General features: G+C 46.8%; 1 protein-coding gene across 1 annotated transcript in view; it reads left to right on the top strand.

Annotated features, from left to right (window-relative positions):
- Positions 1–22747, top strand: part of KIAA1958 (KIAA1958 ortholog) — a 354519-nt gene that overhangs the window by 293535 nt on the left and 38237 nt on the right. The window contains exon 5 of the mRNA XM_086962055.1: positions 14632–14804. Coding sequence (XP_086818181.1) covers positions 14632–14804 — 173 coding nt within the window. The remainder of the gene's footprint in view (positions 1–14631; positions 14805–22747) is intronic.

The following is a 22747-nucleotide window of genomic DNA, read 5'->3' as shown; positions in this document are numbered from 1 at the left end:
GTAGAGACATGTTGTTTCGGTTTTGCCAGTGGTAAAACTGCATATTTTACATTTTCAATAGGTTTTTCCATGCAAATTTTTTCAGGATACATTTTGAGAAATTTGTGTTGCCAAACCAAAAAAAATGGTGCTCCTAGTGCAATATGTGCAGAACTTGAACTCTGAAATCCTGTTCATACCCCATTTGCGCTTGTTATTAGATGTACGTCGGGCTGTAAGAGACCACACCTATAAATGGAAAATCAACAGTAAATTTATAATATTAGATGATGCAAGATTTTTTTTTATATGGTTTTCCTTCCTCTCTGCTGTGTTTGAAGACATTGAAAAAGTACAGATGCTTGAAATGGGCATTGATACTTATAGCTTTAACACAGACATTTGTGTCGTCCTGATAACTGCATGCAGATTCTGAGGAAAGTGTAACTGTCGACCAGGTTCTTCTATGGTATGAAATGAAAGAGGCATAAGTTTGGTTTAATTAACATTAATGCAACTCTTATGGGGAGGAAGCTTTGCTGTCATATCTGTTTTATCTGGGGAAAAAATGGAGCTTAAATATGGTTTCAAGTTCATATGTCCGTTGTGTCAAAGTACTAAAATGATCCTTCTCAAATACCTTTTTAAAAGATCCAATTCATGAACATTTCATGGAGGAACCGTGCCATAGTGCTAATACTTTATTTACTTTAATCCATTTTGCACAGCAGCCTGTGCTGCTGTGCAACATGTCTGAAAAACATTGACAAAGCCAATAGATTTCACATCGGCAAAACCTATTGGCTTTGCCAGTGCTTGCTAAAGTAAGCTGCTGCTTTTTACCAGTCAGTATGTATTCAAAGCAATGGTTGCTCCTACGTACGTATGCTTTGTGATATGTCCCATAAACAGGGGTTGGCTTGAAGCTTGGCCAATAATATTGCTTCAGGATACGAATCAGTTAGAGAAGAAGGCAATGTTTTAGTAGCCTGCATGAGATTTGCCCCTAAAGAAAGTAAAGATGAGGAAATATCGCCATCCCTCTTGTAAAGTGTGACCAGAGGTGCACAGAAGCTATGAGTCAGGACACAGATTCAAAATGGCGGCCGTGGTGGCGTGACATCAGGAGCGGTGAAATTTGCAATAACTACTGCCATACGACCAAGGATTGAAAACTACCCGTATAATCTGAGGCAACGGGAGAGTTACGGTTTGGCGGCCCATCTTGCTGGTGCTCCTGCACACCTCTCATACATTTTACATTATTTATCACAGTAAGAAATTGCGATGAAAATCATTGCAAGCAAGGTAAATATTTCAAGTAGGCTGGGTGTCTTAAAAGTCTCCAAAATGATGTTGTATTGCTGTTTTCTCAAACACTTTATATGTGAAATTGTAGACATTGTGAGCCAGTGCGACAAAACATCTGTGGGTCTTTGGGAAAAGTTGCAGAGGATGATATACAGCAGAAATGTTCATTAACATTTTTTATGTACAGTGCTTATTATCATTTACTTCTAATAAATATTTTCCATTTTCCATACTGTTCATGTTACATGTTAAAAAGCACTTTTTGACAAGTACATTGGCAAAGATCTGTTGGTTTCAGAAAGACACGTAGCTTATGTCCTCTTTTAAACAATTTCACTTTCTTATATAAGACGTTGTCACAGTTCCAATTGGAGGGGAATAATTCATCTTTCAGCAGCTAATGAAGGCTCCACATATATATACAGCAGATTTGTGCTATGAGTAAAAAAGTCCAGCGCCTTTTTAGGTCTCGGCTAGGCAGTGCATGCGCTGTCTCGTCGAGAGATGCTGTATACAGTATAGTGGTGGGAAGCTCCGCCCACTTTCCAGCTATCATTTTGATTGGCCGCAATTCTAAATGCTGCATTTTGTTTGGTTTTTGGGAACTTAATCCCGCCTCCTCCCGGCCATGTCGTCATTTTCCTCCTTCCGAGGCTATCAGCCCCTTTACTTCCACAACAGTTTTGTTGCCCAGCCTTTCCCCGTTCCCTCCCGTAGTCCGTAACACCTTGGACCATAACTACTCACACGACCCCCCCCTTCTTTCACGCATGCACTTCTGTTGAAAATGCAATAGGTCTCTCGTAAATATGAGTCCTATTGCATTTTCAGTGCTTAGTTGTCCTTTGATTGGTCCATGGATTCGCACTCCTTTTTGCATGCGCGCGATGCCATCATACGCATGCCAGACAAAACAGTGGCATAGCCCGCAGTGCCTGCACCCGCCCCTCAGCCACAGTCGCTCTATCCCAGCGTGAGCCTGCCGCAGCTCTCCCTCGGCTGCGGCCAGCCTGCAGCACCAGCGGCCACTGCTCCATGTCGGATGGGGTAAACAGGCAAAACAGCGTCAAGTGCCGAGATGTTAGCATTCCCCGGAATGCTCCGCAGAGCCCGCATGGGCCCAGAGACTCACCCCGGATCCCGAAAAGTTTCCCCGGCCTCCCACCTCACTGTCCCCGGCTGGAAGCCCTCTGTCCCCATCCACCCCTCTGGACCTGGCTCCGAGCTGAACTGCCTGTTGTGCTGCCAGGAGCTGGAGGTGATGGTGCTGGGCCGCTGCGATCACGCCGCCTGCTTCCAGTGCTCCAAGATGTGAGTGCTCTGCGAGCAGAGGTACTGCGCCATGTGCCGGGAGTTGCTGGACAAGGTAAAGGAGTGGCATTGCTGGGTAGCGACAGCTGTCAAAATGGCAGTCTGGGGGAGCTGGGCGAGGGTGGAATAATAGATTGTTCACATTGTACCAGGATCTTTGTCTGTTGGATTTTAAGTCCATTAATCGTCTGGCTCTGAGTTTGTCATTAATCTCTTTATACGTTCTATCTATGCCTTCTGTAGGCAGATCTCGCTTTTGTTGCTGGAAATAATTATTTGGTGTTTTTTGGAGAACCTTACGGACCCGATTTGCAGTGCGTTTTAGACCCTTACATTTTTGGGAAGCTGTCATTATGCTACTGCGCTGCTTTCTGGTGCCCGGTATAGGCACAGAATGTAAATCAGCAAACTGTCTTGTGAATTGGTCTCAGGTGGCTTGATCAGCCTCTCCCTCAGCTATGTTTTGCTAGGTACAATCTTTTTTTCATTACTTGACCATTTTATCCTTCTGTTATTGATGGCATAAGCAGAGCCGTATGTTACTTCATCTGGTGCATGGCTGCCCAGATAAATGTCCAAACACAGTTCCTGCAGGAGGTGGTGCCTTTCACCTCCTACCTTTTTATTCTAAAGCAGTTGACACGATGGATGAGGATGACCGATAGCAGTGTGGAGTCTATTGAGGAGCTGCTTGTATGGTTATGAAACGTTGCTGCTGGTGGGTTGTCTGATGGTAAGCAGCCGCTGATAACCCCAAGGTTAAGATGCTCTGAGGACCTGTCTGCCCTTTTTGTCAAGCTTGAAGGATTGACATTGACTCTGGATTGGAATTGCCTAGTGTGCGTTCTGGGCTGCTAAAGTCTTGTCTTCTTGTAGGGAACCAAGCAGATTCATGTTCAAATCACCGAAGAGAATTATTTCTGTAGGATACAGACCTTCCAAAAGTTTGCTGAGTTCGATTTTTAGATGCTCAAAGTCTTTCTGTTTGGCCTTTGCTTCTGGTGGTATGTATGTATTCAATAAAGTCAGGGGGGTAGTGCTTGAATACCAGCTTCAGAACAATTTGCAGGCCAGAGCACGTCCTTAGTTTAGGTTTACAAACTTCTTTTTGTGATGCAGAGATGTACATCGCCAGTCCCTTACTATGGTGGCTATAAGGCGAATCCTTTGTTGCAGGCTTAGAAAAATGAATGTAGCCAAGTATTGTTGGCAAAGCCTATTCCCGGGTTTCCTGCAGCAGGATCACCTGAAACGATGTTAGATAGTCCAGCGTCTCACTGTCATCCAATTGGTCTAACGGGAGCTGATCTGTAAATATACCGTTTCAGCAGAAGCAATTTCAACTACAGGTGAGGTTCAATGTTGTGATATGGGTTTTTCAATACTCAAGAGATCCAACTCAAGTCGTAGTCCGCCACAAATAAACATAGAGTTAGCAAAATAAGGGTTAGATATGGAAAACTCTTAATTTCTTGCGTATTTTAGAAGGAGTTGACCCACAGATGTATTTTTTAACTTTATTTTTTTCTGTTTGTCTTTCCACTTCTACTGACCTTAACATTCAGTTGCACTGAGGTGAGCTATTCAGGCAAGTGATATCATATCATATGTCTTGTTGTCACACAATCCAGTGATAGCATTATAAATTCTTTACCAACATTTCTTTCAAAAGGTGCCAGAAAGGAAAGGTGGGGCCATTCTCATTAATTAGTCTAACTACCTGCGGTTCTATGTTAGGTTACAAGGAAGAGCATTCGTAAAACTGAACGAGAACATAATTACAAAAAAGCTGTGGTGGGTAGGTGAGGTTGGTAAAGACAATGCATATTTGGTAGAACCGAGTAATGTATGGGAAGTTCCATCTCCTTTCTGGACCTTATGCAGTGGTAATGCCAAGCTATAGGGTTCAACAAGATCATTGTTGGTGGGGGAGAGTATGCCTTGGTCTCTCATCAAAGTAATTGAAGAGAATTATGTTTTTTACCTATTGAGGAGTGGTGTGCAGTCAGGTCATGCCCTGGTGAGCCTAAGCACAATCTATGATATGGCCTAAGCCTTAATGGGGACTGGTGTCGCCCCTGGCTTCATCCTTCAGGGTTATGAAAAATTCATCCCATTGTCGTGCAATGGGGAAGTTTCGTAGCACCTTGGCCTCCTGCCTCTGTAAAACTGTGCTTTCTGCTTCAGCCCAGCAACGGGAATCTACTTTTGTATTTCTATTTAGAACATCGAATGTTCCATATTTCAAATCAATTCACCCATAATTAGAAAAAATATATCCCATTCATTTGAATTCACTTTCACTGCTTGTTCATATAGAGCAATGTGCACTGAAAGAGTTTTTGTGTGGCTCAGGGGGATTTGGCACCAGCAGGAGAGCAAACTAGGCTCAAATGCCAATAATGCCAGCGACCATGCACCCTTGGTAATTGTTAAACAGTATACAGCAGAAAAAAGGACAATATGCAAGCCACTTATCAATAGAGAAAGTCTTAATGCTTGATAGTTTCATTGGCACTGAGTCCCTCCTTCCCTCTGTGACGCACACTGACTGTTCAAAACCTTAGCACGCTATGGTACTGCTACTTAAATCTGGTCAAGCTACTCTACGCCTGCCCACTGGTCAGGGTCAAAACTGCCCCCTGGTATCTGACTCATTCCAGATTCACCGGGATACTTGCAATGGCAGCCCACTTTCGCCCTGCTTTTCACATTTGTCATAGAACCGTTGGCGCTTGCCCTCCATGCCGGGAGCGCAGACTGGGGTACCCTCCTGGGAGATGGTCTACACTCTTTCTTTCTACACCGATGACCTACGTATTTACCTAAGAGACCATCCCTCCATTCCAGATGCAATCGCCCTAACACTTATCACTTCACCCATCTGTTCGGCCTCAAGGTCAACTGGACTAAATCTTGTTTGTTTCCTTTCTTCCCGTTCACTGGTGGATCCCCACTTTGTCCTCAACCAGACCCATGTGCTCTGGCAGCCCTACACGTTCCGCTACCTGGGTATCAGAGTGTATTATGCGGCTGAGCACTTAAAAGATGTCGATCTGCAAAGGGCAAAATGACATTCTGGTGTATGCTGCCTCTGTCGGGACGTATACCGCTCCTTAAGATGGTCGATCTCCCCCACCTCCTTTATTACTTTGCCTATCTCCCCCTCTATATTCCTGCTCTCTTCTTTAGCTCCCTGAAAAAAGCAATGCAGAAAATCATATGGAAGAATTCTTGCTGCAGGGTTGCCTTGTGGAATCTATATCTGCCCACAGACTTTTCTTTCAGCCTTGTGGCGCCTCATTTTGAGCACTACTATCTCGCATCTCATCTTCAACAGGTGGCCAAGTGGATGTCAGGTTTACAGCTTGCAGACAAGGCAACAGTAAGCCTTCAGTCAGCTAGATGTCCTCCATAAGTGTCCCCTTGCACACGCACACCCCCATACCGAACTCTCAGTTGTTTTGGGTAGCATGTTCCTGTTATCACCGAGCTCTTTTCCTAACATGTGCAGTGACTCCTTATGCTTGGCCTAGCACACGGCAGGCATCTACATACTAGGAGACCTTTACCTGTGAGTCTGTTGAGGAAGCTCAAGACCTGGCTGTGCGAGCAGTGCGGACCCCCCCCCCCCAGCGCCTTGAGACCCTCCGGGTGAGTAGTGCGCGGTATAAATGCCTATGATTGATTGATTGATTGACTTATGCTTGGCCTAGCACACGGCAGGCATCTACATACTAGGAGACCTTTACCTGTGAGTCTGTTGAGGAAGATGGCCTCCCACCTCCCCACTGCCTTCTACATCATTCACTAGTGACCACCATGGGAAGTAGATGGGCTGACATGGCACTGTAGCTACCGACTTACCTTTTGATGCAATATCTGCTTGTAATAGAACAGGGCAGACACCAGATCCGCTGGTTTACAGACTTTCTGCGATCAAATGCTGGCCCACAGCTCACCTCCTTTCGTCGCAAGTGGCTGGCTTGTCTCTGCACCGACAGGGAATGGAAAACGCTGCTACGGGGTCTGGTCCATGCCACCCGCAACTCCAGATTTCGCCTTATTCATTATTACATTGTGCACAGGGATTACCCCACTCCAGCAAATTTAAACCGATATTTCCAGCGTACAGACCCAGCTTGCCTCCATTGTTACCTTGTAGTCGCCGACCTGTTGCACATGCTTTAGGAGTGCCCGTGCTCCCAAAACAACTGGCAAGGGGGCATAACTCAGCTGTCCGTCTAGACGGGACACTTGGAGCTACGAACTTGGGAGGTGTGCCTCCTCGGTCTCCATAGCAGGGCAAAGAAAAATAAGGTCACATCTTGTTTCCTTGATCTATGGCTAATAACGGCCAAGTGCATCATCACTCATCGATGGAGGGCGCGGGTCCACCAGTGGATATGGCTTGGATGCAATCTGTTATGACTTGGGCTCAAGTGGAACGTGCTGCCTTGCATAGGGAAGATAATTTAGGGCTATGCAAATACCCCATATTGACCAACTGGGATGCTCTCCTAGCAGACCTGCAGACTACCGTTCATTCAGCTCCCAGCGCCGGCACTGACTCGCCGCCGCAGCCGACAATATAGTGCACTAAACGGTTCACCAACTGCTGGGGCTGGTTGGGATACACACCACATGCCCTACACAGGGTCCCTGGCTACTACCTGATCACATGTATGTGCACATCAATTAACTGCTCAGTGTGTGGGAAATGGATTTGAGACGGGCGGGGGGACTGTTGTAGTTTTGGTTAAGTTTCTTTTTACTCAGTTCACCTGTTTATTGCTGAGTGCACCACTGGCCTCATCGCTATGAAATATTGGTTGTAGCGCATAAATTATCCAGAATAATACGCTGCAATATTGACACCTATTCAAGCACTATTCTCTGTAATTAACTTTGATATAATTCATAGTTGATGAATGTAACACAATGTATACCATGTACTTACGTCGTGTACCACTGCGCTCATGTATAATGTGCAAATTGCTATACCAAATGTGCAAACTGCATACGCTAACTGTAAAACTAATTTTGATAAACTGATTTAAGCAAAACTCAAAAGAAAAAATCTCAAAGTGGGCTTTGGTCACATAATAAAAAATCCCAGGATAAACATGCCAGAAACTTAGAGAGGTCCATTGTGGGTTAGCTGTGCCCTTGCTTCAGCATAACTACTGGCCTTCTCATGTGGTACCTATGTTCAAACTAAGGGTCACATGAATCAGTCCGTTTGCGAACGCAAAAAATGCTTTTCAGATGCAGCAAACCCCAATTTGCGATTCGTTACTGTATCGCAAAATGGGTTTGCGATTCAGTATTTGGAAGGGGCTTGTTTAGGGCATCCCTTCCAAATGCCGAATCCTAAGGGTATGCTTGAATGTTTTGTGACAGTGAATGCGGGTCCTAAACATTCGCATATTACCACCTACTTCAAGCAGGAGGTAACCCATTCGCAAATGGAAAGGGGTCCCCAAGGGACACCTTCTCCTTTGTGAATGATTGTAAAAGCATGTTTAAGAGCAGACAGTGGTCCCATGGAGCACTGCCTGGTCTTAAAAAATGAAAAGAAAACTTTTCATTTTTACTTTTTGTAAAGCATCTCGTTTTCCTTTAGGTTGCGATTACCTAATTGCGATTCTCAGGAATTCGCAATTAGGTATTCGCAATTTACAATTTTAATGCATTTAGCCCTTAGTGGAGCGAAGTGGCCTACAAGGTTGGAGCTGAGTCGAAAGAGAGATGCTTTCCAGAATAAGGAAAAGGTTGGAGCTGAGTTGAAAGAGAGATGCTTTCCGGAGTAAGATTAGAAACACCATAAAAACTGCATAACACTTTTTTTAAACATATCCATGTTACTTTGTTTGCTTTTTTTGGGGGGGGGTGGTAGGGAAGAGATCTTCACCCCTGAAGCTGATGTTACACACTACTTTCATGCGGCCTTTCAGAGTTTGGACAGAGTAGGCAAAGGATGTCAAGGCTGTTTAGAGGAGACCACTTCTCAACAGATCCTGCCCTCTCCCTCAGTTGCCCTGGGCAAAACTCTTTCTTTATGTGAGCAGTTTTTACTCAAAGGGAAGGATTTTCATTTTATCTAGGTGGAGAACATAGCTTCATAAAGGCAGTGTACCTTGCTAACTGTATGGGACCTCATAAAATTACAAAAAAGAAGAGTGCCTGGTAAACTCTGCAGGGAAGGCATGTCTTTAGGTCCGGCGTTAACAGAGACTTTTTTATTATAGTAAAATTATATGAACTATATGTAAGTTGTACATGCTTACACGGGTGTTGAGCCAGCCGTCTTCATCCTTTGATCAGTTCTTGTGTCATTCACATTGTATTTCTACCCACTACAGCATACAGCATGGGGCAGCAAGTCAGCCCAACTTCAGCCAATAGCTAACTTCACTGTGAGTGAAGACCTTCTGTCCTTTCACAATGAGAACTTCAGCACTCAAAGTAGTTAATTTCAGTGCTAGGGACTAATATGGAAATGTGTTATTTCTGAAACACAAAAATATTTTTGCTTTTTCAAATGGTTTTAATATTGGCAAGGGCCCAGCAGCTCCCACAACAATATTTTATAAAAACCATGGCAAAACAAGAAATGCATTGACAAAATCCAGACCGATTGACGGGCAAAGCTAGACCAATTGGCTTTACCAATGCTTATTTTGTTTGTGACCTCCTTTAAGTATGCATACATTTGAAAGTGGGATTAAAGAAAATCATATGGTATTTATCAATATAAATGCATATGTCGCTGTTCATCCCTCTCCTAATCCTCCATCCCTGCTCCACTCTCTCCTCAACAATGGCAACGCCCATTCTGTAAACGACGTCCCTTCCCCCACTGCTAGATCCTCCTTGCTATAAACGACCCCCTTCCACCACTGTTAGATCCTCAGTCTGCAAAAGGTTAAACGTGCAATTCTCAGCACCTCTTTGGCTATAAGAGGAAAACAGCCTATCTCATCACACCTTGTAATGCTCCACTGGCTCAAAGTAGATGTCAAAGTCATCCGCCTGACATACAAAGGTTAACCGCTGCCAAATACCTGTGAGGACTGAGCACTTCTACCACTCCGCAAACTCTGTGCCCATCACAGACCAACCTCCTAAACATGGCTTGAATATAGATCAAGGAGGTGGGAGAGGTTATTAATCCTCTTCCTTTTTATTTATGTGTTTTTAAAACTTGCACAACACACACTGTGTACTTATAGTTGTTACTTACGAGAAGCCATGGCTGGCAGTAATTGCACCTCTTTTACTGCCAGCCTTGCTTCTCCCAAGCAAGGACTATAGGTACAAAGTGTGTGCTAACACACCGCCTACAGGTTTTAAAAACAAATTGATAAAAGGCATTGCCATTAGGAATACCAATAGCTCAAACTCCCGTAAATGCGAGACCTATTGCATTGCAAATGCTTGTTATGTTGGAGGTCAGCTTCACACTCACAGGGGTGAGGAGAGGTGCTGCTCCCGTAAAGCTGTAAGCCTGCCTTACACTGATATGTTCTGAATACCAGACGAGAATGACCAAAACTTGAAGGGTTTTTAGACGTTTTTGTTCTTTTTAATTTTTAAACGATACATTAACATTGCTCACTGATTTTACATTCTGCAGCAGGATGGGCACATGCACATTAAAAGTTGCACAAAGTTTACTACTGAGTGTAGTAACACAGTAATTGAATGTGCAAACGTGTAATCTCAGCAGCCAGTGAGCCAGACATGCCTCAGAGTGTGTGCAACTAGGCAGCTGCACCGAAGCAGACAAAAAACCCAGTAGACTTCAACTCAATTTTACTGCAATAGCAAACGTGTAAGCCCAACAGCAACCAGGGCCGGACTGGGAACAGAAACCGGCCCTGGCAAACTGCTGAGCTCCCCCCCCCCCCCCCCTACCCTGTGGTGTGGGGGAGTGCAGCCAAGCAGTTTGCGGGGGCCCGTTTCGACCGATTTTGTTACCAGGGCCGATATTGCTGACCCCCCGGTAACAAAAACAGCGCCCAGGGGCCCAAAACGGGCCCCCACCCTAGAGGCCTACCGGGGAAATGCCCGGTGCCTGCTATGGCCAGTCCGGCCCTGTGTCCCCGGGAGAGAACAACGAGAAAGAAGCAGACCCAAAACCCAGGAGAGCTCAAGCCAATCTCACTGAAGGAGCCCAGTGTCAGCTTCCGTCATTCACACGCAAGTGGCCCATGACATCTAATACCCGCTCACCACCACAATTTACCTTTTCCTTCTTCTTCCGGTTCTGCAGACTGCTCAACACCATGTTGGTGGAAAAGACTGGCTTGAGGAACCTGGAGTGCTGTGGCCACCTGTAGCAGAAGGTCTCCATGCCTCTGTAATTCCGCTGGTAGCACCCAGAGCACATGGAGAGGAACCATGTGGTTAATGGTGCTGCGAGAAAAATTGGTTTTGGTGAGCCGCGCAGAAAAAAAACAAAAGCACGTCTGCCATTTTATATATCGAGCACGGTGCACAAAAGGAAGGCGTGGCCACTAGTACAAACTGAAAGTGCAGCATGGTGCGCAGATAGGAATTAATAAAATAATATTAGCAAAGTTCCTTTTGGTGCGCTGCGCAGAAGAAAACAAAAGTGCGGTTGCCATTTTACATACTAAGCACGGTGCACAAAAGGAAGGCGTGGCCGCTAGTACAAAACTGAAAGCGTGGCATGGTGTGCTGATAAGAATTAATAAACTAATGTTTGCAAAATTGCTTTTGGCGAGCCGCACAGAAAAAACAAAAGCACGGCTGCCATTTTAAATAATTAGCGCAGTGCACAAAAGGAAGGCGTGGCCGCTACTATAAAAGTTTTACTTAATGTAAAATGAAAAAAATAATGTTTGAAATGTTGATTTGGCCGAGCCGGGCATAAGCAAACAAAAGCGCGTCCCCCATGTTAAAGATGAAATGCTGTGTGCCTGCAGCTAAAACAAAATTTAAAACATTGCACAATGCTGTGAAACACCAAGGCGGGTTCCCAAAGCAGGAGAGCATGGTAGAGCGTGTCCTGCCTGCAACAGCAGGCAGGAAAAAGACATTCAAGAAAATAGTGCTCAGAGGCTGTAATTAAAACGAAGCGAGTAACACCAAATGTAACAGGGGTTGTCCTTATGGGAGGGTACAAGAAGAGAAAGGGTGGCACAAAGGAGAGACAAATAAGCCTATTGACCAATGAAAAGCCACCATTTAGAAAGGACAGTGACACGAGCCAATTAAAAAGATGGGCTTAGCTTCATACCCATATCCTGAATACAGCGCATCTCAAAGAGACAGCACAAGCACTGCCTAGGCGAGACCTGAAAATGCCCTTGCATTGGACAAAGAGGCACTGCCACTAAGTAGGCGTGATTCTTAGCAGTTACATAACCCGTTCAATAACTTCAATGGAAGTCTTTATGCCAGCTAGCAAGCAATAATCTCTTTTTTTAATAGCTTCCACTCTCAGTTTACAGCCTTCATTATAGAGTGTTTTAAAAATTGAGCTTCAAACTTTCAAATGAAGCCTTTTTGAAAGTTTTAAGGCCAGAATGTGTTTTTTAAACAGCAGCAACTAAGTCCATGAACTGAATGTTATTCAAAATATCTTTGAGCACAAGAAGTGTTTTAAACTCCTTTTTATAAATAAAGAGCACACATCAAAGAGGCAACGTAAAACCAACCAAACACACTAAAGCCGAACATCGCCACAAAAAGACACTCCATTCAAAGTTACAAGAAGCGCATTTCATCATTATAGACACTCCTGTGTAGTCAAACAAGCATAAAAGTAAACCCCAAAGTTCGCAAGTGGACCCTAAACTGAAAAAGGTGAAAACAGCTGTGACAATGCATCAAAGTAAACAGTCTGATACAACTCTTGCAGGGAAACCTACTCCATCAACAACTCCATCCCATCTTGGTGGTTTTAATTCCATAGATTAAGTTGCACTGACAAGAACTACCAGCACAGCAGCACTCTCATCCACATCACTCCTGCTCGCGAAGAAGGCCTCACCCGCTACGAACCTGCTTCAAACAGTACTTTTTTGCTAGTACGATTAACTTTGTTTCATGGGGAAGCACAATGACGCTGAAATATGGAAAATATTCAATTCCATTTTAACATCCTTCAGTCCCCCCTTATGTATCAACTAGCAGCCCGCCCCAGCGTTGCCCGGGGCAGAAGGGGGCTGGGTGCAGCATTTAAGGCTTGGGTGCACTCCCGCCCCGGCCCCCGCCCGCCACGACATTGTCCGTGTCCCGGAGCCTGAGCCTTACCTCAGCCGCCGTTGTTCAGGGCCAACCTCCCGCCCCCTCCCCCTCCCGCCCCGGCCCCGGCCCCCTCCCACCCGTGTCCCGAAGAGCCTGAGCCTTACCTCAGCCGCCGGTTCCGCTCCAGGTGCTTTTCCTCCTGTAATTCACCGTTTGCTACCTCCCGCTCCCCGCGCATGAAGTAGCACCAGTCACTCCACGACTCACCCCCGTCCGCGCTCTAAGGGATTGTCCGGTCCCGCTCCAGGTGCCACGCCCGCACAGGCCGCCACTTCGCCCAGCAGCAAGCAGGGCCGCGGCAGTCCTCCCAGCAGGTCGCGATCTTCCGTCAATGGGCACAATCCGCAGAGATGCACAGCCTCGGACACCCCGGGCAGCACGATTCGCTGCCATTTCAGGAAGTGTTGCCAGGGAGCGCAAATGATGTCAGCACGCACGTGGGCACGGTCCGCAGAGCTGCACAGCCTTGGGCACCCTGGGCAGCAGGATTCGCCACCATTTCAGAAAGTGTTGCCAGGGAGTGCAAATGATGTCATCACGCAGACGTCGCGGCCGGCGCTACTTGCAAGGGACTACTTTATTTTTATTTCTACATTTTTTAAACAACGTATATTTTTTTATTTTTAATAGCCTATGTCCTTCTGCTTGCCCTGAGGTTTTCAAAGATGTCTTGGGAGTTTGGATTGGTGGTGTACCTTTCGAGTTTACCTGGCTCAAAGGACACAGTTCTCTCTTTATAATAGTAGTATAGATGTGTCTGGGCTAAGGTTTGGAAGCAACATAAGCTGATGGGTGCCATATCTCACTTCTTTTGCTCCAATTGTTCTCTGAAGTCACTGTTTGCGATTCCTAATGTGGTCACAAATTGCCTGCCTCATTAATATTCAGGAGGCAGGTGCAATTTGTGACCCCATTGGGAATGGTTAGCACTTCCAGGGATTGTGGCCTGCTGGAGTTAGCAGACCACCATGTCTGTGACTGCTTTTTAAATAAAGCAGTTGTAAAAAAAATGCAGCCCGTTTTTCTTAAAGGAATACAGGCTACATTGAAAAAGAAAAAGAAAACGTTTCTGTTTCATTTTTTAATAGTAGACAGTTGTCCGTGGGACCACTGCCTGCTCTTAATAAATATTTCTGCATACATTCACAAAGGGGAAGGGGTCCCTTGGGGACCCCTGCCTGTTTGCAAGTGCCTTACCACCTACTTGAAGTAGGTGGTAAACTGTGAGTGTTTTGCGACTGCAGTTGCAGTCACAAAACAATCATAGATTGAAGTGCGACTCGCTATTAGGAAGGGTCGCCCTTGGCACGCCCCTTCCTAATAGCGAGTCGCCAACCCTCCATGGGGCAGACCTATTTTGCGGTCGCAAATAGGCTGATTTCCCGTTTGCGACTGCAAAAAACTGTCGTACATCTGGCCCACAGTCTCTTACAATTCTCTGTTTTCTGAAAAATGGTTGCTGCTGTTTTCACATTAGTTTACAGTTTTTCACTGTAGTTCACCTTTGATTGAGAGAAGAGAGAAGTAGGAAAGATTTTAAGACAACCCTAGTTTAAGTTGATGCAGATCATTTGTTCACTTAAGCTCTTTCAATGGGCTCACAAGCACAGTATCATCTTAAGGATTTTTGGGTCCCTTGTTTAGAAAAACTTTTAATTTGATTGACCATTTTCTTATAATTTAAAATGTATTCTGGATCCACCATGCAAGATTTACTTAGTGATTCGAATCTCTTTTTGTTTTCTCTAGCATATTCCACGAAGCTGAACAAATTCCCAGTATTTAATTATAATGATGACTTGAAAGATCTGTGTATCAGTGCTGTGAGTCCCAACACCACCAAGGCTACGCTGTATGCGCTGAATGTGTGGCGGTACTGGTGCATGACCAAAGGCCTTAAAGAATACATGGATCTGACAAAGGTAAGAGCTCTACACACACTGTACTAGTTTTTATATTTTTTATATTTTGTGTTCTCAATCTGACAAAGCACTAATAAGGATTCAATGGAATCCTGTATTTTATCTGCACTGGAGGTATAATTACTGTGTGAAAAAAATACCTAAATGTCAAGTAGTATGCATTGAGTAGGCCGCAAAGTGCATTCAGAGGGACGGCTGGGAGGTGGAGGGGACTAGAAGCAGATGCCGAGGAGAAGCAGAGCTCTCAGAAGGAATGCAGGTGAGTTGGGTTACACAAAGAAGGGCTGCAGGAAAGGAAGGCTAATAAAGGGGCTCCAGGCAGCACAAAGGGACTTCAGGGAGAAGTGGAGAATTGTGGCTCAATGGTTAGAGCGGCAAACCCTCCTGCAGAGATCCGGCCCGGGACCAGGGTTCAATTCCCTGCCTCTGCTGGTCTTGGGCTCAAAAAAATTCCACGGACCTGATAATTCTCGCCTCGGTGCTTATTCCAATCATAGAGTCCCACTCTGCAACTCTGGGCAATAGCTTGCTTAATCTCCACAACGGCCCCCACAACGCTAAGGATGCCTGGCCTCCACCTTAGGGGTGCCCAGGAGTGGACGCCTCATAGGAAAAGCCAGGATGGGTTCCACAGCGGTATTCGTACAAGCGCCTTGAGACCCTTGCGGGTGAGTAGTGCACTATAAAAGTGTCAATTTACATTACATTACATTTACAGGGGGATGGGGAGCACACAAATGGGCAGGGGGCAAACGCCGCACAGAGGTGAGTTGATGGATCAACAGAGATCCTACACAAGAGTGGAGGGGGACACAAGGGTAAGGTGGCATGCATGAGCTACGAGGGTGCAGGATGGACTGTGAGAGGAATGGGGCACATAGAAGAGCTGCCATGGGGAATGTGGTGGCATGCCCAGGGCAAGCACCTGTGACATAGGGTGGCGTATGGGACTGCAAGAAGGACAGAGGCAGACATGCAGGTTGTAGGGGGTGGCTGGCACAAGAAAGGGAGGTAGTGGACACACATAGGGAGTGCTGAACTGCCAAAGACAGATAGAAGGGCTCCATTGAAGCCATTTTCAATCCCAAGCCTTGACTGAAACTTGACTTAATGGTGTGAGAATACTTTCTGCTCATCTGCAAGTGCAGCAAAGTAGACGGACCTCACCCTTTGTCCTCTATGTAATAGGTTATGGCCAATCAACCCGCTGCTGCCATCTTGCCCTTCTGTATAGTGATTGTAGGATGGTTTCCTATACTGAGACTCAATTCAGTGGGGCCAAGAGTGAGACTGGCCACATTCCCTCACAAATCTCCCCATGCAAACTTACCTACACACTTTCCTTGATAGTACATGAGTAAAACAAGAGGTGTCTTGGCACAATTGGACTACATTGTTAATTTTTTTTTAAGTGATGTTTGGACAATGACTGGGCTGAATTAGTCTTTCATCATTTGGAGGGTGTTCAAATAGGTACCCTTGTGTTGGATAATGATAATTATTAATGTATGCAGAGACATTTGCCTTTGTGCTATTCATTATGACTGTATGAAACACGAGCACACTCAAGGCTTTGAACATGCTGTCAAAGCAGACAAGAGTCTACAATCGGAGGTCTTCCGATTGTGGCCTCTGTTGCCTATCTTTCCCATAGGATAACACTGGAGTTAGCTTACTACATTTTATAAGTGTAATTTCCAGATGGGAAGAGATAACTGGCTCTTGTCTCAGGAATCCAAATTTAAAGGCCTAACTTATGCTGAAATCAGATTTTAAAAGAAGATTCTGAAAATGCCACTTGTAAAAAGTTGGGAGCTTAGGTGTGACTGGATGGACCATCACTGGCAAGATGAGAGGGAGGACCATCACTGGCAAGATGGGAGGGAGGAGCTGGCCACACCCTCACTTACACCTGAATAGGCTGTGCACTGCCTACACATAAAGGGCTGCATACCCCTTGTAGTTAGTCTGAATCCAGGGCATCTGTGCACTTCAAAGGCATGCATCTAGAAGCCTCTCCCCACTTCGAAGGCACAACTGTGTATAAAAGAAGGACCTGAGACATCAACTCTTCAGTACGCTTCTCGACCTGTGGATACTGTGACAGTAAGAAGGACTGCTGTGCTGCTACAAGGACTACCACTTTGCTGGAATGCTGCCCTGCTGTGCTAGCCTGCTGCCCTCTTGCCTGGGGAAGAAGAACTGGACCTGCAACTTCATCTTAAACTCAGGGCCCCAGAGTGACTCAAAGAGCTAGTCTGCTGGCATCCTGATCTGAGCCTCAGGGACATAAAAGGCTCCCCAACAGCTCCTGGACCCGTTTGCAGCATGGTCCTGACCCCCTAGTGGTGCCCTTAAGATCCTGAACCCTTGATGTGGCTCAGCGGGCTCTTAAATCACGCTTTTAGGCTCTTCGCGCCCATGAGCAGGCCAGTTCACACCTAAACCTCACTACTTACACCGGAAATGAGTGCTAGCTGCCGCCAGTCCGTCTCTTCACTCAGCAAGCTTCGACCACCGTGCAGGACCTCCAACGCGAGACTTCAGCCCGCCTGTCCGCAATGCCTGGCCTGCTCCTCATGGCACGCTGAGCACGGGCAGCAACGCTTTCCTTGCTCCCTTCTGCACTCTCCAACGGGGCTTTTGGCACAAAACCTGAGAAGATAAACCTTCAGCTGGACTAATCTAGGACTGTATTTGACCTGCGCTCCATTGACCCAGTCCAGCGCGACCAGAGGGCCATGGTTTCCACTTTATGCTTTTAGGAGCTATACTACAGTTTATTCTTTAAGAAATTTCAAACTCTGGTTCTTCTGATTAGAGTTTTGTCATTTTGGTATGGTTTTATTTATGACATTATGCTCTATTTTTCTAGCCTGGTGTGGGATCTTTTTGTATGGTGTTTTCACAGTTTTACTGTTTGAAGTATTGCACAAATACTTTACACATTGCCTCTTAGTTAAGCCAGACTGCTCTGTGCCAAGCTACCAGGGAACTGAGCACAGATTCATTTGAGGTTTACTTGTCGCTTACTCTGACTAGGATTGCAGTTGCTGCTTGGCCAGGGCTCACACCTCAGTCAACAAGTAACCTAATTTTTAACACTCACTATTGTACGTCCTCACAAACAACATTAGGTGTCAATAAACCCACCATCATATGCCAACATGCCCGCCTTCATATGTATGTCCACCCACCATCATATTGCAACACAGACATCATACAGCCACCCAATAAACATTACATCTGATCACACACCCAGGATTAGATGTCTACACAATCACCAATAGTCACTTACACTTACTTCCATTCACCAATCATCAAATGCTTATACCGTCCACAGCCATTGTCTAGGGTCACACTGGGATCAAAATACAGGCCCAGACACCAAAATAATAGTGTCTCCATAGTGAATTAGACAGCTTAAAAACGTAGCCCATTGTTTGCACGCTGGGGCAGTTTCTAACTTGTAAAGACAAGCTATATAAGTGTTTTGAAAGTCTGGAAGACTGCATGGATTTGAGATCACTTCAAACAATGTTTTAATATCAGGGAAAACAACAGTAACAACTGGCCAACTAGACAATAAAATAGGCCAACAAACAGTAAAAAAAATACGACCCACACACTGACCTGTCAGACCAGCCCTTCGGGCACTGCCTGATTGCCTTATACGTGAACACACAGACCATCGTGAACCCACACTACCAACTCCTGTGCTGTTTAAACGAAGATAATAACCTACACAACATTAAGTACATCATACCCCATCACCCCTATTATCATATGTTCATTCACACAGTTAAGCCCCTCTCCTTTATACCTGCATCCACCCTGCATCATGAACAGCACAGCCACACACAACACAAGGGGGTCAGGGGAATTTATTGACGAGTACATGCATCAAATCCCCAGTAATTCTAAATGTAAGACACACAGAGATGCAGTTGGCCATGTGAAGCTTGAGATCAAAATCTAATAACCCAAGCAAAAATGCTATAACTCAAGAATACATTTTCTTTTTAGGACGAAAGCCCTCACCCACCCTAGGGTGACATGCTTCATCAGTGGTCCCCTCCTCGCACCAAGAATTGAAATTCAGTGGGGTAGGCTATAACTTCCAGCTCATACCCAAAGGCAGCACGGAAAAATCTCTTTAAAATATTTTATTACGTTTTGCAGTAAGCAGTTACAGTATAACTTCAGTACAGTATGTATTCCGGACTCAAATACAATGTGAAATTGGTAAACATATAATCCCCAAATCACTAGAATGCATTGTGTAAGTGTATGGGACAGAGGGTGATAGGGGAGGCCAGAGGAGGATAGGACGGGAGAGGGGGAATAGAGAAGGTGCAGGATGAGAAGGAATGGAAGAAGGAAAAGCGAACTTGCCCATCAGTGGGGTCTATACTCCTCAAAGTCAATGGGGCTTGGTAACAGCATTCCTAACTAGATTGAAGGCCTAGCCTAGTCTTCAGTCTAGTTAGACGTGTTGTTAACTGGCCCTAATTATTTTGTACATAGACCTAACTGAGGACCCACATTGGCAGACAGTTGGGCAGGGCACCTCATGGGGATGGACAGTCAGGCACACCCACAGTCAGGTGGACACTGCAGGAGTCAGACAAGGCCTCAGTCGTGTCTCCATGAAGTCTGGGGTAAGTCACCAGAGGGGCCCTAATGTTATTTGGGCATGAGCGAACAGCACCATCACATGAAGACACGTACTCCTGCTGGGCGCCTGGGGTGAACGTCTTTGACGTAGCCCAATAGTCCGACTAGGGGATCGTGCTTAGGAGAATGACCTGTGATACTTGCCATGTTTCTAAGCCCCTCCTTTGAGAAGTCCCATATCTCGGAGCAATCCCACGCTAAGTGCAGAAAGTCAACATGCGGCGCCGCTGCGCAGCGTGCATACTCAATGAGTCCCATTCGCACCAGCAATAGAGGCATGTGGTAGACTCAGTGTAAAAATTGAATGTGTATCAAGCACAGCTTGTAGTTCGGCGTTAGGGCCTTGGACTGGGAGCAGCAGTAGGTCCATTGTTCCTCACAGATCGATACATTGAGGTCATCAGAGAAAGTCAGTCGGGTTGAGGTTGTTCGGATCGGTGCAGTGTTTTGCATACCAGCATAATTGCGCATTATTAGCTCATGAGGAGAAGGGTGGTAAGCATCTCCTCTAGTACTGTGAACGTGGGGGGGGTGGCTCCCGGATAGGTTTCATGGACACCACGCAGTGACACAGAGCTGATAGTAGGTCATGGTGTCCAGAAAAGAAGCTGCAGAGTCCTGAAACACCTGCTGATGGGCAACAAAGCTTCCCTCCTGGTACGCCGTCCCAAAGGTGGTCAGCTGTGTTCAGTGCAAACGCGCACGATTCCCCACATCAGACACCAGCATGAGCAGCGGGTGTCCCGAAATCTAACCCAATGGGGCAAATATATGGTCAAGACATGCTCTCCTCCGCAGCTAAATCCACGCCCATACTGTGCATGCCACGGTATCCACCTAGTGCCTGTGAGAAAGTGCCATTTTTCTTGCATTGGTATGCCCCCACTTTTTTCTGAGTGCTGATGTGCTTTGACTGAGTGTGCCCTGGGCTCCTGCCAACCAGGTACCCAGGGCCTGTGTCCCTTCCCTAAAACTTTGTTGAAACTAAAACCCAATTGGCATCTCTGGCCACCTGTCAGCCCCTAGTAAATGGTACCCTAGGTACCCAGGGCATGGTGACCAGAGAAGACTCCTAAGGACTGCAGCACTTATTGTGGCACCCCTAGGGGCCCTGTATCCTGGCACCCGCAAACTGCCTTTGCAGGCTGAGTGCCTAAGTACAGAACTAAACAAAGAGTTGACATGGCACACATCCCTGTGTGCCATGCCCACAAACCCACTGCCCTGACATACATAAGTCACCCCTCTAGCTGGGTGCCCTATGCCAGTAGTGTGGGCACAGGTGCATGAGCCCTGTGCCCCTACAGTACCCAGGGCTATTCCTGGGCACTTCATGTGCAGAGATGCCATTAAGAGTATATGGTGCTGGGAGGTCGACATTACGAACTCCACAGCACCATAATGGCTACACTGAAGACTGACAAGTTTGGTATCAAACTTCTCAGCACATTAAATCCACACTGATGTCAGTGTTGGATTTCATGAAAAATGCACCACAGATGGCATCTTAGAGATGCCCCCTGAACCTAACCACAATCCACGTCTGGCCTGAGAGGCTGCCTAGGCTGCCACACAGCAGACATGTTGCTGGACCCCTGGGTGGAGAGCCTCCCGCTCTCCTGGGCCTGCAACAATGCACATCCTGGGCGAGGTGCTAGGTCTCCTTCCTCAGGATGGGCAGGGGAAAGCTTCAAAGGCCTGCCGCCTCTGTGAGCTTCTCCTGACCATTTGTTGTACCCAGCAACTGGCCCCACCCAGTCCTGAACCCCACTTTGGCGGGAAGACTGGCGGGAAAAACTTCGTCAGGAAGGGGAGTGTGTCAACCTGTGCCAACCCCACCCCTCAGGTGGGGGAGACGAGGTGAAGCACGGCCCTGGGCTCCGGCCATCTTGAAGATGGGGAGCCCTGCCCAATCACATCTAGGCTCTTGCCCCCCCTCCCACAGGAGAGGAGCAGGCTATGGGGTGTACCCACCCCAGGACAGAGACCTATTTGTCCCTGCCCTTGCCCTACCTGTAACGCCCCTAATTTCAGTATTTAGGGGCTCCCTTAACCTTCCTTCCTCAGATCCCGATAATAAAAGAAGAAAGAAGATCAAGAAGAAGAAGACCCGCCTTGCAGCTGCTAACAGCAGGACGACACCCACTGACTTGGCCCCTGCCCTACCAGCCTGTCGATCCTGGAACCTGCTCCTGCTTAATCCCGGCGACTCCTGCGGACAGCAACCTTGGGACACCCGGAGGACCTGCCTGCCTTGACCCTCTTAAAGACTGGGACTCCCATAAGCAGAGGCTCTGCTTCAACAACCAACCCCTGGTACCAGCCAGGAAGCTCAAGACCTGCCCACTCTGCACCCGCCGAACCCGGCCCGTGCCCGAGTGATCCAAGACCACGAGGACGTCCCCCCAGCGACTGGGACCCGAAGTCCAGTGCCCAACGACCCTCCTCGACGAACCAGATGACGCCTGCAGCCTCAGAACCAGGGACCCCTCCAACTGCGACCAGCCGAGGGTAAGATTGCCCGGCACCCAAAGACAACCCTGCACCCGGCGCCCTGCGACCCCCTGTGCCTCCCTTTGGGGTACCTGTAGGAGAGTAGGGTCTGCAATCCTATGATCACCCGGACTTTTTGCTTTTGTTTCACTGGTTTACGACTTTCTCTGGCTGTGGGCCTGCCAATCAGACCCACAGCCTAGCTGTTCTCTCGCTAAATTGACATGTGTACCTTAGGTGCATTACCCAATTGGAACTGGGCCACCTTGTCAGACCCTGTAACTCAGGGAATCGGTGTACCCAGGGCCTACCAGGGGCTGAAGCATGTATTATGCCACCCCTGGATGGCCATCTAAATCTGACACAACTGGCTGCACGACAGCTGGGGCAAGGTGGCGTACTCGCCCTTTGCTTTAGATATAGTATGCCTATATCTAACCCACAAATGGACGCCCGAGTTCCTATCAGTCACTCCTATGGCAGGCCTTGACAATCCTGAAGGCAGAGTGCGTGGAATCGTGTGAATTGGGCTCTGGCACGAGCCGAGCCCGGTTGCAGCTTGCGGAACCAAGACCCAATGGCTGTTCCATGATAACGCGTACCATATTGGTAACTTCGGTATCGCGCTATCAAGACATGTCGAGTAAGGTGTCATACGAATCGGGATATTGACCCCTCACCAATGCTGGCGACGGGGTTAGCATTCCGCCCTTCTAGAGGGACACGACATGTACGTAACTGTGAACCCCGGTTAAAGTTAACTGAAGCCTCAG

The sequence above is a fragment of the Lissotriton vulgaris genome, chromosome 3_1 (assembly GCF_964263255.1).
Source record: "Lissotriton vulgaris chromosome 3_1, aLisVul1.2, whole genome shotgun sequence".
NCBI lineage: Eukaryota > Metazoa > Chordata > Amphibia > Caudata > Salamandridae > Lissotriton > Lissotriton vulgaris.
The sequence above is the reverse complement of the archived record's forward strand: the minus strand, read 5'-3'. Positions and strand labels throughout refer to the sequence as shown.